Genomic DNA, 14,292 nt, shown 5'->3' with positions numbered 1-14,292 from the left:
AATTCTTACCTCTTATAAATTTTCTGAATTTTCTTCCAAGCATAGCCATCCCTTCTTCATCAAATTCATCATCATCATCTGAATCTTCCGATTCAGTTTATTGTTTAGGGGTGGTAGTCTTTAGGGCAATGGGCTTTCTTCTCTTGACCTCATCTTCCGAATTTTGCCTCATTGTCAACTCATGGGTCATGAGTGATCCTACAAGTTCCTCTAATTGTAGTGTGTTGAGGTCCTTAGCTTCCTGAATTGCAGTTACCTTGGCCTCCCAAATTCTTGGTAGAGACCTGAGAATTTTTCGCACTAATTCAGAGTTAGTGTAAGACTTTCCTAAACTCTTAAGCCCATTTATAATTTCAGTAAAACGAGTAAACATATCAGTTATGGACTCAGTAGATTCCATTTTAAACAATTCATACTTGTGTACTAATATGTTTATTTTTGACTCCTTAACTTGATTGGTCCCTTCATGAGTGACCTCAAGTTTGTCCCAAATTTCTTTAGCAGAGATGCAAGTAGATATTCTATTAAATTCACTTACATCTAATGAGCAATAAAGTACATTAATAGCTTTTGAATTTAACTGTGCCAATCTTCTATAACTTTCATTCCAATCCATTTCTGGTTTGGGTATGATAGTGTCCTCTATATTAAGTGTGGGTGTGTGAGATCCTCTAGTAATGATGTACCATAATTCATAGTCTAAAGCTTGAATGAATATCCTCATCCTAGCTTTCCAGTATGTGTAGTTTGTGCCATTAAATAGAGGTGGTCTATTTGTGGATTGCCCCTCACTCATAGAACATCCCACTTGGGTTGTCATGATCTTTAACTCTTGATTGTGAGATCAATGAGTACTATTGGAGCACCTTGCTCTGATACCACTTGTTGCCCAAGGTGACAAGCCAAGAGGGGGGGTGAATTGGTTTCTTTTAATTTTAACTATCTTACTTGTGTTAAATGAAGAGTTAGTAAACTTAAACAAATCACAATACAAACAACAAGAAGTATAGTGGTTCGGTGCTCTCCTTAGCACCTACGTCCACTCTCCAAGCGACCCCTTGGGAATTCACTATAATTCCGCGGATTACAGTTGGATTGTTTTCCGGGCTCACAATCCAAAAATCTTTACACTTTGGTTTTCCGGGTTCACCAAAAACCTATGTTGGTTTTACGGGCTCACCAACGAACCTATGTTGGTTTTACGGGCTCACCAACGAACCTTTACAATTGGTTTCCGGGTTCACCAATCAACCTATTCCGTTGGTTTTGCGGGCTAACCAACCAACCTTTACAAGTAGTTTAATAAACAAAGGAAGAAGATTTAAACTCCTAGATGAGCAAATATAACAATATAATCTACAAAGAAGAGTTTAAAGAATATTTATCGCTTGATGTGACTTCTCTCTTCTTTGTCAAGGATGCTTCACTCTTCAAGGGTGGATGGAGCTCTTGATGACTCTTTGAATCTGCTCAACCACTTTCTTTTGACTCTTGAATGAAGCAATTGGATGAAGAAGATTAGGGCACTTTCTCTTTCTTGTGTACTCTTTGATATTCTTTGGAAAGGATGTTCTATCTGATGAATAGTGCCACTTTAAATAGTTTTCTTCATCCATTGGACAAGCCCCAATGGTTAGAATTCAAAAACTAGCCATTACTCACTGTTGGAAGGACAAAAAGTACTTCTGCAGAACTAGCCGTTATGCTTCTGCCCGTGTTTGGGTCGGCTCAACCTGTCCTTGGGTCGACCCAACTTTCACTTGGGTCGACTCAAACATTTCTTGGGTCGACCCTCTCAGAAACACAGAAACTTGCAATTCAGCCTTCCTTCACTTGGGTCGCCCAACCTTTCCTTGGGTCGACTCAAGGTTCAGTTGGGTCGACTCAACTTCTTCTTGGGTCGACCCTAACAGGGTTTCCAGAGAACCTTTTCTGTCATCTGTTCTGTCTTGCCTTTGGGTCGACCCACTCAGGGTTTGGGTCGACTCAAGCTTAGGTCGACTCAACTTCATCTTGGGTCGACCCTCTCAGTATTTCCAGAGAACCATTTTCTGAGTTGTTTGAGAAGCTTGATGTTTGGGTCGACTCATGCTTTTCTTGGGTCGACCCAACTTACTGTTCATCTGTGCCATTTTTGCAGAAGTGTGCCAAATGCTTTCCTGATGTGCCGGGGTCGACCCAATCATCCTTTGGGTCGACTCAATCCACACTTTGCTGCATCTCAAGGTTAGATTCATTCATATAAACAATGAAATGTATCTTTATCAATTTATACAAATATACTGAGAGTAACAGACTTATAAATGAAGTATCGATTTAACTTATAACATACTCTTGATAATTGCTTGTTAATCATCAAAATAACACTATCATCCTCACAAGCTTTGAGCAAATACTTATAGAAACTGTAATGCATTGACTCTTCACATCAGAACCAATTTGTCAAAGATCAACCATTAAACACTTAACATATGAGCCAATATTTTAAAAAAGAATAGTTCTACCTATCACCCATTGCGCCAAACGTAATTGTCAAGCGCAATGTTGTCTCTGTGAGAGGACTTATGTAAAAGAAAGCAAACCATCGCTAGGAAATGTTTTCTGAAGTTGCATGATAACATTCTCCGCATAAACAAAATAATATGTTTTCAATAAGAAAAGATGATAAAATAAAGAAAATAACAATGATTGAATTAATTCATAGTTTTTTTTATTACATAAGTTTTGAATGAACCTCTTATGTTCACAACATCAATTTGGCAAAAAAGAGGAATTTATAGCATCACTGCCGGTCAAAACATAGATGGTACCATTTGAACACCAAGCACTAGTAGAATTATCAGTTCATGACTTTGCTAACAATCATGATAGCAACCCAGCGCATACATGGGTATCCAGATACCATGCGCCTGCACATCTTAAGGTTAAAATTAATGCAATAGTATAATAAGAGATATCTTTTGCTGGCATTTTGGATCTCCAAGCCTTTGTGACAAATCTATAAATTCAAGCTGCTCAGTGTGCCAGAATCGGCTAGGATGCTACCACCCTGTAGAGAAACATATGGATATTTTTCATTTTATGAATGTTCATGATTGACATCATTTGGATTTAAACAAGGTCACCACCAAAGGTTAAGCATGTTGAGCAGGAATGGTAGAAGTTGCAATATGAATTAAGAAATACAATGTCAGTGGTAGTTGCAGTGATGCAAACTTGGATATCTACCAAGAAATTTTGATGTAATCATTTGTAGATTCTGGACATATTCTACTTATGCTGCAAATAAACACAATGATAATGTCCAGAACTAGCAATTTATGAAGTTCTCCAATAGTGCTATATACTGCAATTATGGCTCATTTCTCTCAGTCACAAAAATTTCCACATTAATTGGTCATTCAAAGCAAATCTCACTTTTTTTTTCCAAAAAAAACTTATGTCTCTTACTACAAAAAAGCAAGACAATGAAATTCAAGAACGTAAGACTTCTGTCAAAAGTATAATCTGATGTGGCTTCCACAACTTAACAGTCGACATGCTCGATAATGTTATAAGTTAAGGCTCTAACTGGATACCTCCGCTCTAATATGACATAAGGACCTGTTCACTAGGATATTCCTGATCATAAATTTTAAAAATTTAGTTATCAAACAGTTTTTATTGCTAAGGAGATAAATATAGCTACAAATTATAATACAAAAGCCACAGTTGCAAGACATCCTATTTCAAGATGCAACAATGCATATGCAATTGGATCATGTCTGGTAGCAGCAGGTGACAGCATAATCATTTAATTTTAACATAAGTGGCACCAAAAATTTGATGTGCAAGGCCTTGAAAAAACCGCCCTTCTTTCTTTTCACCCCATCTCTTTTCATTATTGGGCTGCAGGGATGTGTTTTGGAGGTCCCAAGGTTCTGTAGGAGAAAACAAACTATACCAAATGAATCAAAGCCTCATCCCACCTCTACTATTTTTTGTATTTTTCACAAAGAGTAACTAAAGCTGATTTTTCTTTTTGAAATTTCTAAGTAAATAGCCAAATATAAGATGTTATGATGTAATATGGTTGTAAGTGTAATGGCTTGATATACATTTCCATCCCCTAACAGCTTAAGCTTTTAGCAACAACGTAATTAACACGGTACCAGAGCTGGAGGACATGCATTCAAATCCCCTCCAAGTCAGTTTTTCTTTAATTTGCTCATTTGTTATGTTGAGTCTTATGTTACTTGGACACTTCATTTTTAAGTTGTCTCCAAGTGTTGAAACTTATGGACACTTGGACATGGCACGACACGACACGACGCCATTGGACGCCATTGATGTCAACAAGAAGTTTCTGACGTTTGGCACTTTTTTTAGAGTGTCATGCAAAGCTCTCTTAGTTTTAAGTATTGGACACTTTTAAGTATCCTTAAGGTTTTGTGGGCACTTTGAGCAAAGTGTACTTATGATTTTAATATAAAGTTACCGGTATTGTATGGATACTACAACCGAAGAGTCACTATGTTTTTAATATATAAAGCTATTACAGCTATATGAAACTTTAAGCAAATGCATTTATGTTTTAAATATCAATATATCATGATTAACCATCAATTTAAGTATCTCACACACCTTAAATAACTAAATGAATCTATCAAGTAAATAAAAAATTTGTAAACTCATTTCTGTTTCAATTAAAACATAAATACATGTGTTTATGCAGATAATATAATTATATATTTTATATTGTGTATATATATTCTGTCTCCCTGTGCCGAGAATTTTGGAGGCTGCCGTATCCAACACTTCAGGACACTTGCACACTTGGCATTCGGGAGCCTTGTGTCTACATGACATTGGCTAGGGCATGAATTAAGGATCAAACCTAATGATATTAGGAGGTTTGGGTTCCACTCAAGATCCTTCCCCAAAGCTCCACATATCTTAAAATAACCTGACAAAATGTAATCCATTCATGTTATAGCTTTTGCATATGAAAGTAACATGGATCATTGGTGCACTTTCCCTTGATTTATTAAGTTTTAACACCAACATGTCTTTTATTAGCGATTATTTAGAAATTTTATCAAGTTTGTCTTATATTAACAATACCATTCAGAGACACATTGTTAGTTGTATAAGGTATCTTAATACATGATATCGTAGTTTCCTACCTAATCTAGAATAAAGATTAAAATATTAATTAAAGAAAAAGGAGAGCAACAATTTCTCAAGCTACAGCACATGCTGACATGCCAGGGGCATGCTGGCATGAGCTGGGAATCAGCTCAGCAGAGCACACAGTATGTGCTGTGCCCACCAGTTACCAGCATGTGTAACAACACCAATACTTTGATCGCCAAAATAACAACTGGAACAAGTAAATAAATAGATATTTACCCCTGTCCAACTAGGATTATGTGGATTGCCATGAGCCAAATTGATTCTGTCATAGGGAATTACAGGTGTATCTCAGGCAGGAAGTAATCTATCAGCAATTTCGTTTGCCTTATCAAGGAAAAATGCATCACTGTAGAGATCGTATGCACTCAGGAGTCCATAAGAAAGAATGTCTAGGACTTCTAGCAAGCCATGCCAAACTCCCACCATATAATGATGCAAGCTATTTGGATAAAACTTCTTCCCTTGATAAAGAACATAATAAAGTGCCATAAATTAAACCTTTCAGTGAAACCTTATGGATGTCTCAAAAAAATGCTTGCTACATAATCCTTGTTGAAATTCAAGAAGTTTGCAGCCCACCTGCCAATTGTCATCAAGCAGCAATAAAATTTAAAAAGAATTATGTGAAAAGCTGGAAACCCAAGACATGTGAAACAAAAGCTAGAACTGCATATGAATACGTAAAGAAACACAGTCTTTAGTCTCTGTTCTCTAGCTTGTAGCATGGCATAATCAATAAATAATGCAGATCTTATGGGCAGTCTTTCTCGGTGGAGCAAAAAAAAACAAAGTACTTGGTGCTTAAATGTAATATTATTTTAGAATCCACTATCAGATCATGATAGCAAATCAGATAATTTTATCTCATCATGCAGTAATCAGGCATATGTTGTCTTGTTTCGTAATCCCATGGATGTACCACATTATTTCAAAAAACATTGTCGGTATGTGCTGGTAGTGAGTTAACTCTAATTATGTGATAGGAAGAAGATTAGAGAAGCTATCATGTTAGATCTCACAGCCAGCATGCTGACTTATTTGGTGACAGAGACTCAAGTTTTGCAATAAGAATTATTTTGGTCAACAGATTTACTGAATCCAACACAGTTCTCATTAAACTTTGTTCTCCATTGTTGCAAAGGAGGCAAGAATCTTTAACTGGCTCAGGTCAAGTTGGAGTTTATTGAGCATTAGATGAAGCACATTTTTAATGATAACATCTAGCAAAAAATTCAATTCTTTTGATGAAACAAAGTGAATTCACTTTCTGAGTTTAAAAAAAAAAATAAAAAATATAAACCTGAGCGGTATTCCACTACCATCTCCAAATAGGGCTGGAAATGGGCTCGAGCCAGACCGACTTCGGGCCGGGCTTCAGGCTAGGCCTGAACAAATTCAGACCGAGTTTGGGCTTAAATGTACAGCCCATTTGTTTTTGGGGCCGGGCTCGGGCTATGTCATTGGCCCGGCTTGAGCTCAGGCTATGTCATTGGCCCGGCCCAAGCTCAAATCTGAATAAGGCCCGAAATGAAGCCCAAATTTTGGCCCGAATCACTTTATTTTTATATGTTGTTATTTAGAGAGAATAATAAGGAAGTAAAGGACAAATTAAAATAGGTTTAGCTGAGAATAAAGTATCATGTATCATTTACTTGTGTTATAGGAGAGAGCCTAATTTTTAACTAGCTCATTTACTTATGAAGTAATATTATAAAATTTTAAACTTTAATCGGATTTGGGCCAGACCTATTTTTGGCCCAAATAGGTAATTCGAGCTGGCCCAATCAGGTTTGGCCAGGCTCGGGCCTGGATTATCCAAAAATTTTCGGGCCTAAACTCAGCCGGAAACCTGAAAAAAATCGGGCTAGGTTCAGGTAGGGGCAGGGCCCAGCCCACTTCCAACCCTTTCTCCAAATCTTCAAAAAATTTAGGTTTTGGTTGCTAAAAAAGTGAGAGAAAAGAAAGTTTTTCAATCAAGGATTTTTTCCAGTTGGTAGGCAATGTGGAGAAAAATCAGGGAGAAGAATATGGAGAAAATAAAGGGCTAGAATTTTCTAAATTAGACTATATCTACTAAGAGAAAGTGATGGAGAGAAGACAGCAAAAGGGAAGTGGAAATGGCAAATTGGTCATATCCTTACAACTACTCTGCAATTTTTTTTTAACCAGGCAAGGAAAAATTCTTAAATTTCTTTTCTTACTTTTTCTTACAACTACTCGATTTTCTTTTCTTTTCCCTGCCTTTTCAGCAACCAAACAGAACATCAATAATACGGACCATAGCATTGCATCCATAAACCCATATTGCTACAAACTTATGTGGCTAAACCTATCAAATGAAGTGGTACCAAATCTAAAGATTCCACTTTTCGGCACAAAGATTTGGGATGGTTCATGATGATCTGCTGAACTAATGAAAAAACAAAACGAATAACTGTGTTGTCCTGGAGGGTTGTAAATTCAACATGAGAATAAAACCAATATGTAATCATCAACTCACATGCTTTTCTTTTTCTCCACTTGGAACAAGCTAATTGTTTTGTTGGTTAATACCCAGTATGTGTCATAATACACTGCCTTATTCCTTTACATTGAAATGTCATCATGTACAAAGCAACAGCTTCATCCAAATAAAAAAAGCTTCTTTGCCAAAAATATTTTGTGATCTTATTCGATGATATTCAGAACCTTCTGCGCATCAATTTCACAAACAGCCCATTTTTTAAAATCTTGCACTGAGCATCCAGATATTATTATGTGATTAAAGAATAATAGTTCAAGTACCTCATTTTTATAATAGCAGTCCTTTATGGAGATGAGTTGTATTAACATAGACCTTATTCCTTAGCCCACAAATTGCTGTTAACTTTATATACCCCATCAAGGTTGGCAGATCTAAAGTTGCTGAAATTAATAACATCACTCTCTTGACAATGTGTGTTAGAAGTGGGTCAGGTGGCATAAAACACTTTTGGTGAAATATTATTACAAGTTTTAAGAAAAATCCATCACAACATCCTTCAAGATATGCCAAAAACCATATCAAACATCTGAGCCGAACCTATCTCTGTTTCATTCTATCAATTTCTTGACTATGAAATCCAGGTTAATGTTAGATTGGAAGTTACTTGCAGAAGTTCTCAAACTGCAACTAATCATGCATGCATAGATCAAGGTAATGTAGAAACCAAATTGAAAACTATAATAAGTAATACATGCATACATTATATATATGCAAGCAAGAATGCATGCATTATATATATACATTATACACACACACACACATATACACATCATATATATACATTATATGTATATACATTACATATATATGTTATATGAATACATTATATACATACACATTATATATAAAGTGAGAGGAGAGATGACTTTTGTTCCTCTGGAAAGACGAAGGTATCTACCCCTTTCAAGTTCAAAATCGATAATGGAGTATTCAAATTAAAAATCCATACCATTGATAATGAACTATACCACTAAAAATGCTTAAAAACGAAAAATCAAATATTTTGATAGTTTGTAATCTATACATCAAGTGGATGCAGAAATGAGCATTAAAATGATGCCAGATCATGTTTTGTCATGATCTAAGCAATAAAATATATTGATTTCCAATCTATATATGTTTTAGCATGCATAGATCATGATCAATAAAATGGATTCTCAATTTAAGTGCTTCGTCATCTATTTTAGCTCACTGGCACAGTTGTAACCATCCATTTCCTTGTGCATGTGATCCATAGATTAGAGACCATCAATATATATATATATATATATATATATTTGATTTTTAGATATTTTAGTGATATAGATCATAATACATGGAGTAGATCTTCGATTTAAATATCCCATTATTAATTTTAGATTGGAGAGAAGTACCTCTCCTTTCGAGAGAAGCAAAGTCCATTCCGAAAACATATATCTATATATATGGATACACATATGCATGTATATATATACATATATATATATATATGTATATGTATGTACGTATATATGTACGTATGGATACATAGATGCATGCATGCATCTATGTATATATGTATGTATACGGATGTATGCATATATATATGTATGTATGCATGTATGTATGTATATATGTATACATACATATGTATATGTATGTATACATACATACAAACATATATACACATACATGTATAAGTATGTATATGTACATATGTATATGTGTGTATTTTATATATATATAAAGTTAGGTTGCATGCTTCTAGTTTCTCATGGAAATTGATGAAGGGCCTCCTATAATGCAAATCAACACTATTGGTCATGATCTATGATGTATAAGATGGCCGGAAACCATGGTCTTTGACTCTTACATAAGATGAAAACAAAATTAACAATCTCAATGGTGTGATATCATGTTTTGACTTTATCTATAGCTTAGAAATATCCAAGTTAGCTGAAATTTAATTTTCATATATTTAAAAATATTTAGATTAAGATGAATGGTTTGGAATTGCAAATTAAACAGTTTTATGTTATGTTTTGATCACTAACTATATTGCAACTTTTCATTTTTATTTGCTAGATGAATATACAAGAGATCTTCAAAGTAAATTCTTAAATCATGACTAATGTTGCTCATTTTCATTTCACGAGGCCCTTCGTTGACTTATACTTGGAAGCATTTGGAGGCAAATAATTTCAGAAGCATCATAACCTAACTTTTTCAACAAAAAAAAAGCCCATTACCTAGTTATAGTCCCGGCAATGGTTCACTGTACCAGCCTAATTCGGATAGCATAGGGCATACCGTATTATAACGATTTAATACTGGTATCCGGTACAAGTATCGCACTATATCGGTTCGGTACCGGTATCCGGTACAAGTGGCGTACCAACTTAGTATGTTGAAAAAACTCCATACTATACCGTATCGACATGGTGTTAGTATGGCACAAGTATATGGTCTTGTACCGAGACGGCAAACCTTGGTCCCGGCAATTCAATATCGGGGAGGGCAGGGGGGATAGACTATATCATCCCAAGTCTTTTACCGTTGCATCAAGCAATGGCCCCATAATCACCAATTATTCAAATATAAACGAAAGAGAGGAGCAGATGCAAGGTAGAAATAATAGCAAAAAAGAAAAAAACAAGCTTCTAGCATAATTTCTAAAATATAATTCGTGAAAAGTTCGAAGTTAATTATGACTAACTAAGAACGTTAGTAAGACATTAAGAAAACACATTTTATCAATTTCTGTCAAAACTAGGAAGAAGCTGTGGAAAAAGAGCATAAACATGATGAAACTGCAGAATCACTATAAATATGTGAGCACAAATTGTATATTAAATAAAGCATCCTGACATTTAAAAGCTGCAACTCACTCTCCAGCCTTCTGGAATTGATCCTTCAGGCCCAATATGCAAAGTGTATCAAGAGACTCCACAAGGATAGCTCCAAGACCACCAAAAGTATCGACCCCTTTCATTAATATTGGCTGGTTAAAAAAATCACAAAATTTCTGCAGCATTGAGGGTCAAAATAATTCTATTGAAAAAAAGGATTTTTGGTCAAATAACTTTTTCCAATCTTTGACTGTTACAACATATATAACAAACCTGAAGTTCATCTTGGCCCCCTGCATATTTTTCATAAGAATTCCATGCATGAAGCATAGCCTCTTTCACTTTTTCTCTTCGCTGATTGTCAATAGGATCATGGTTGACAAGATCCATATTGCTCAATTTACCAAGGTTGCCGATTATGCCTTCTCCAGAATTCCATTAATTATCTTCTATTTTCCGCAACTACAGGTAGATGATAAAACTTCAATAGAAGACTATCCCACACTACCAATGCAAATAGAAAGGACTTATAAAGTTTCGATAATGCCACTTTAAAACCTTCTCCATTTATGCTAAAATTTATCAAGAAGCATAAGTTTATTAATTTGGTAGCAAACTTTCTGAGAAAATATATCAAATACCTGATCTTGCAACTGAATCAGTCCCTCATTTATTTTCAAAACTTCTACCTGTACATTTATGGAGTACATCAAACTTGGTTAATCATAAAAAGCATAATATGCTTTTTTTCTTCCAAAATATGGATATTCAGAAAGACAAAATGTAAGAAATTTCATTTGCACCTTAACATAAATAGATAGATATAACACAGTATGCTACTACTGTATAATAAATGTGTTTCAGGAAATTTCTGATTTCTATTTTGGAATATATTTTGTAACTCACGAGATCAACGTTATTTCCTACACAAAACCTTGAATTTTGCATTTAACATCTAGCTTCTCTTGACTCCTCTGGAAGTGCACCAAACCTTCAAGTATTACTCATGATGTAAAGGAGCTTTAAACATGTAACCAACAAGTTAGGTAATTAGAAATGAAAATAGTCTACTGGTATGAAAAATGAAAAGGTTTACTTTTAATGGAAAATGATAAGACACACTAAACCTCATTCCTGTTCCACATGTTGGAAAATAGGATCCTTTGGGTATTGATTTTAACTTTGGGGTATCTGCATAGTTTTAAGCTTTTAAGAACGGTAAGTTATACATGATCAATAGCTATGAACTTAACAAATGTCACGTTCTCATTATTTATTTTATTCATGCTTACTTTCACCGTCAAAATAACTGATCAAGTTTTGAAACTAACATTTAGATTTTATTATACTGAAAGGCAACGAGTCTAAATCGGAATTCTGTTGATCTAGGCCTTCTTAATTGACCAAATCATAAATTCAGAACTATATTTTAACCAAAGAAATACCTCTATTAGAACATTGTTTCCTATAAAATGATAATGCCAATTGCAGCATCTCTATGGCTCCTTTATCAGACAAATCTGCAAATAGTGGATCCAAAAGAGCTCCTAGCGATGCTTGCTTGAGTCAAAGTTCATAGAGAAGGAGGTGATCTCGCAAATAGAATCAGAAGGTGAAGAGTTTTTTTTTTTTTTTAAAGACAATGATTAGCTCCCTCGAGTGCCTTCATTTCCCATAGCCAGTGAATGGTTCTTACATCAGTGTCCGGAATCGCTACTCATTAGAAACATCCTTACCGGTTATAAGCTTGTTAAAAGACAAACAGATGTGGACAAGACGTTTTACATGTGTCTTTCGAAGGACAAGCTTATCTTTTTTGGAACAGTTCTCCACTCTGTCTACAAATAAAACTATAGTTGCTGAATAATTTCAAGAGAAGAAGAATAATATCTCTGATGAGAACATTCTTTCAGCCTTTTATTTGTAGAAGACCAAGAAAGCGAAGCAAACCCTTTTCTCGACAAAACCTTACGTAAAACAAAAACATTCAAAAATTTTCCTTCTATCCAAAAACAAGGAAAGAAAAGAATTCTCTTTTAGGCTTTAATTTTATAGAAGAACGATATTACGACCAAGTCGTTTTCTCAATAACTTTGTCGACAATACATCGGAAAAATAACAATGTCCAAGATTCTTCTTGCATCGTAAAAAAGAAAGAAAACGAACGCTCTCTCCCTGTTATTAGGCTTTTCTTTGTAGAAGAACGAAACAGCGAGCGGATCCTTTCGTCAGTGATTCGTTAATAAGACACAAGTCTCAAAAAATTCGTCATATGGATAGCCGAGAATTAGAAAGAAAAGAACCACATTCTCCAAAAAGAACGCTCTTTTAGGCTTTGTATGTAGAAGAACAACATCTAGATTCTAGAGCAAATCTTTGTTCTCGATATCACCTTACTACGAAAGAAAGAGAGGAAAAGACCACGAATGGAAGCCAAGATCGCAAATTTAGTAAAGAAAAATGGATGGAAAAGATTATCGTTGCCTACCTCGTGTTCCCGGACCATGGATTGCCGATCCCAGAGGCCGATGGTGATGAAGAAGAAAACAATGAGGACCAGCGCCATCTGCCTCGGCCGCTTCAAATAGCAGGAGGGGCGAAGGTTCCACCACCTGCTCGAGGACGACCTCCCCCGGCACATCTCTCCCGCTTCTCACTCCCAGATCTCCTAAACGCCGTTGAAAGAGCTCGGGGGACGAGGACAAGTTTTTTGTTTTTTGTTTTTGTTTTTACTACTACTACATCGGCGACTCATAAAAGACGGGACGAGACGTGATTATTTCAAATAAAACCGCCATGATGAGCCGCCACCCAATCCGCCGACGAGGACAGTTGTTCACCAGTTGAACAATAGTGTTCCAATAGTCAACTTGAGATTGATGTCAACATCCGAATCATCATTTAGTCATTCCTATGATCTAGAAGAGACTCTAAGCATGGATTCATATCTTCGCACTGAACTGTCGCTGCATGGCCTGGGTGCTACAGGACCCGAGAAGCATGAGATTATAGATAGCCAACCACACAACTGGCTGAACCACATCCAATCAAAAGTGGTACTAGAAATGTTAGAACTAGTAAATGAAAAAAAAAAGAAGTAATAAGCAGTGGGCAGTCCGAACCAGAAAACAAAGTTCTATACTTAATGTAAGCATGGATTAAAATTCAGTTGGAAAAGAAAATCCAATTAGACATAAGCTGCCCATATGCATCATGGCATAAGGTAAGCCTCCATTCCTACGCCAAAAGCTTTTGCACCAACCACAGCATGCAAAAGACACCGAACTTCCTATCTACCTGAAATTGCGTAAGATTAGAGGAAATTGCTGCACTACAAGAAGCATTGCAAATCCTGACCATCCTTGAACAGATGATAACTACGTAAACACTTGAATCCCAGAAGTTCTCAGTCATGCACAAATTCGATCCATGCAACTTAGAATGCCTTGAGATGATCAAATACCACAACCATATTGATGTTTCATCCCACCAGATTCACATTCAGGCCATAGACCAAATTCAACAAATGCACTAAAGCAGGGCCAACAATTGAATACTTCGTTTGATGAAGAAAATGGTAACCCTACAAATCCAACGCAGGATTACTTAGTTTTATGAAGAAAACGGGAGCCCCACAAATCTTAAGCAGGATTACAACTTCAGTGCAAGAAGACTGATCTGCAGGGTTCTCAAAGCACAGGATATTTTGACTATGGTGAAAGCAAAATATACCTCCCCAAAAGCTTTCGGCTTAATCTAAATGTACACCTCGCAAGTTAATGTCCA

General features: G+C 35.8%; 1 protein-coding gene across 4 annotated transcripts in view; it reads right to left on the bottom strand.

The window, feature by feature from the left end:
- Nucleotides 1-14,193, bottom strand: part of LOC103714127 (mannosyl-oligosaccharide 1,2-alpha-mannosidase MNS1) — a 27,941-nt gene extending 13,748 nt beyond the window's left edge. Inside the window, exons 1-5 of one of the 4 annotated variants that reach the window (XM_089926535.1) lie at nt 12,995-14,193; nt 11,148-11,195; nt 10,780-11,010; nt 10,546-10,682; nt 5,674-5,754 (exon numbers count right to left, since the gene is read on the bottom strand). In XM_089926535.1, coding sequence (XP_089782661.1) covers nt 5,688-5,754; nt 10,546-10,682; nt 10,780-10,896 — 321 coding nt within the window. In that variant the 5' untranslated portion in view covers nt 10,897-11,010; nt 11,148-11,195; nt 12,995-14,193 and the 3' untranslated portion in view covers nt 5,674-5,687. The other 3 variants (XM_089926534.1, XM_089926537.1, XM_089926536.1) reach the window with 3 other exon arrangements.
- Between the last annotated feature and the right edge of the window lie 99 nt (nt 14,194-14,292).

Source organism: Phoenix dactylifera, chromosome 12 (assembly GCF_051530095.1).
Source record: "Phoenix dactylifera cultivar Ajwa chromosome 12, Ajwa_hap1_PhDact_Kaust_v1.1, whole genome shotgun sequence".
Lineage (NCBI taxonomy): Eukaryota > Viridiplantae > Streptophyta > Magnoliopsida > Arecales > Arecaceae > Phoenix > Phoenix dactylifera.
Note: the sequence above shows the minus strand (reverse complement) of the source record. Positions and strands in the feature narration are given on the sequence as shown.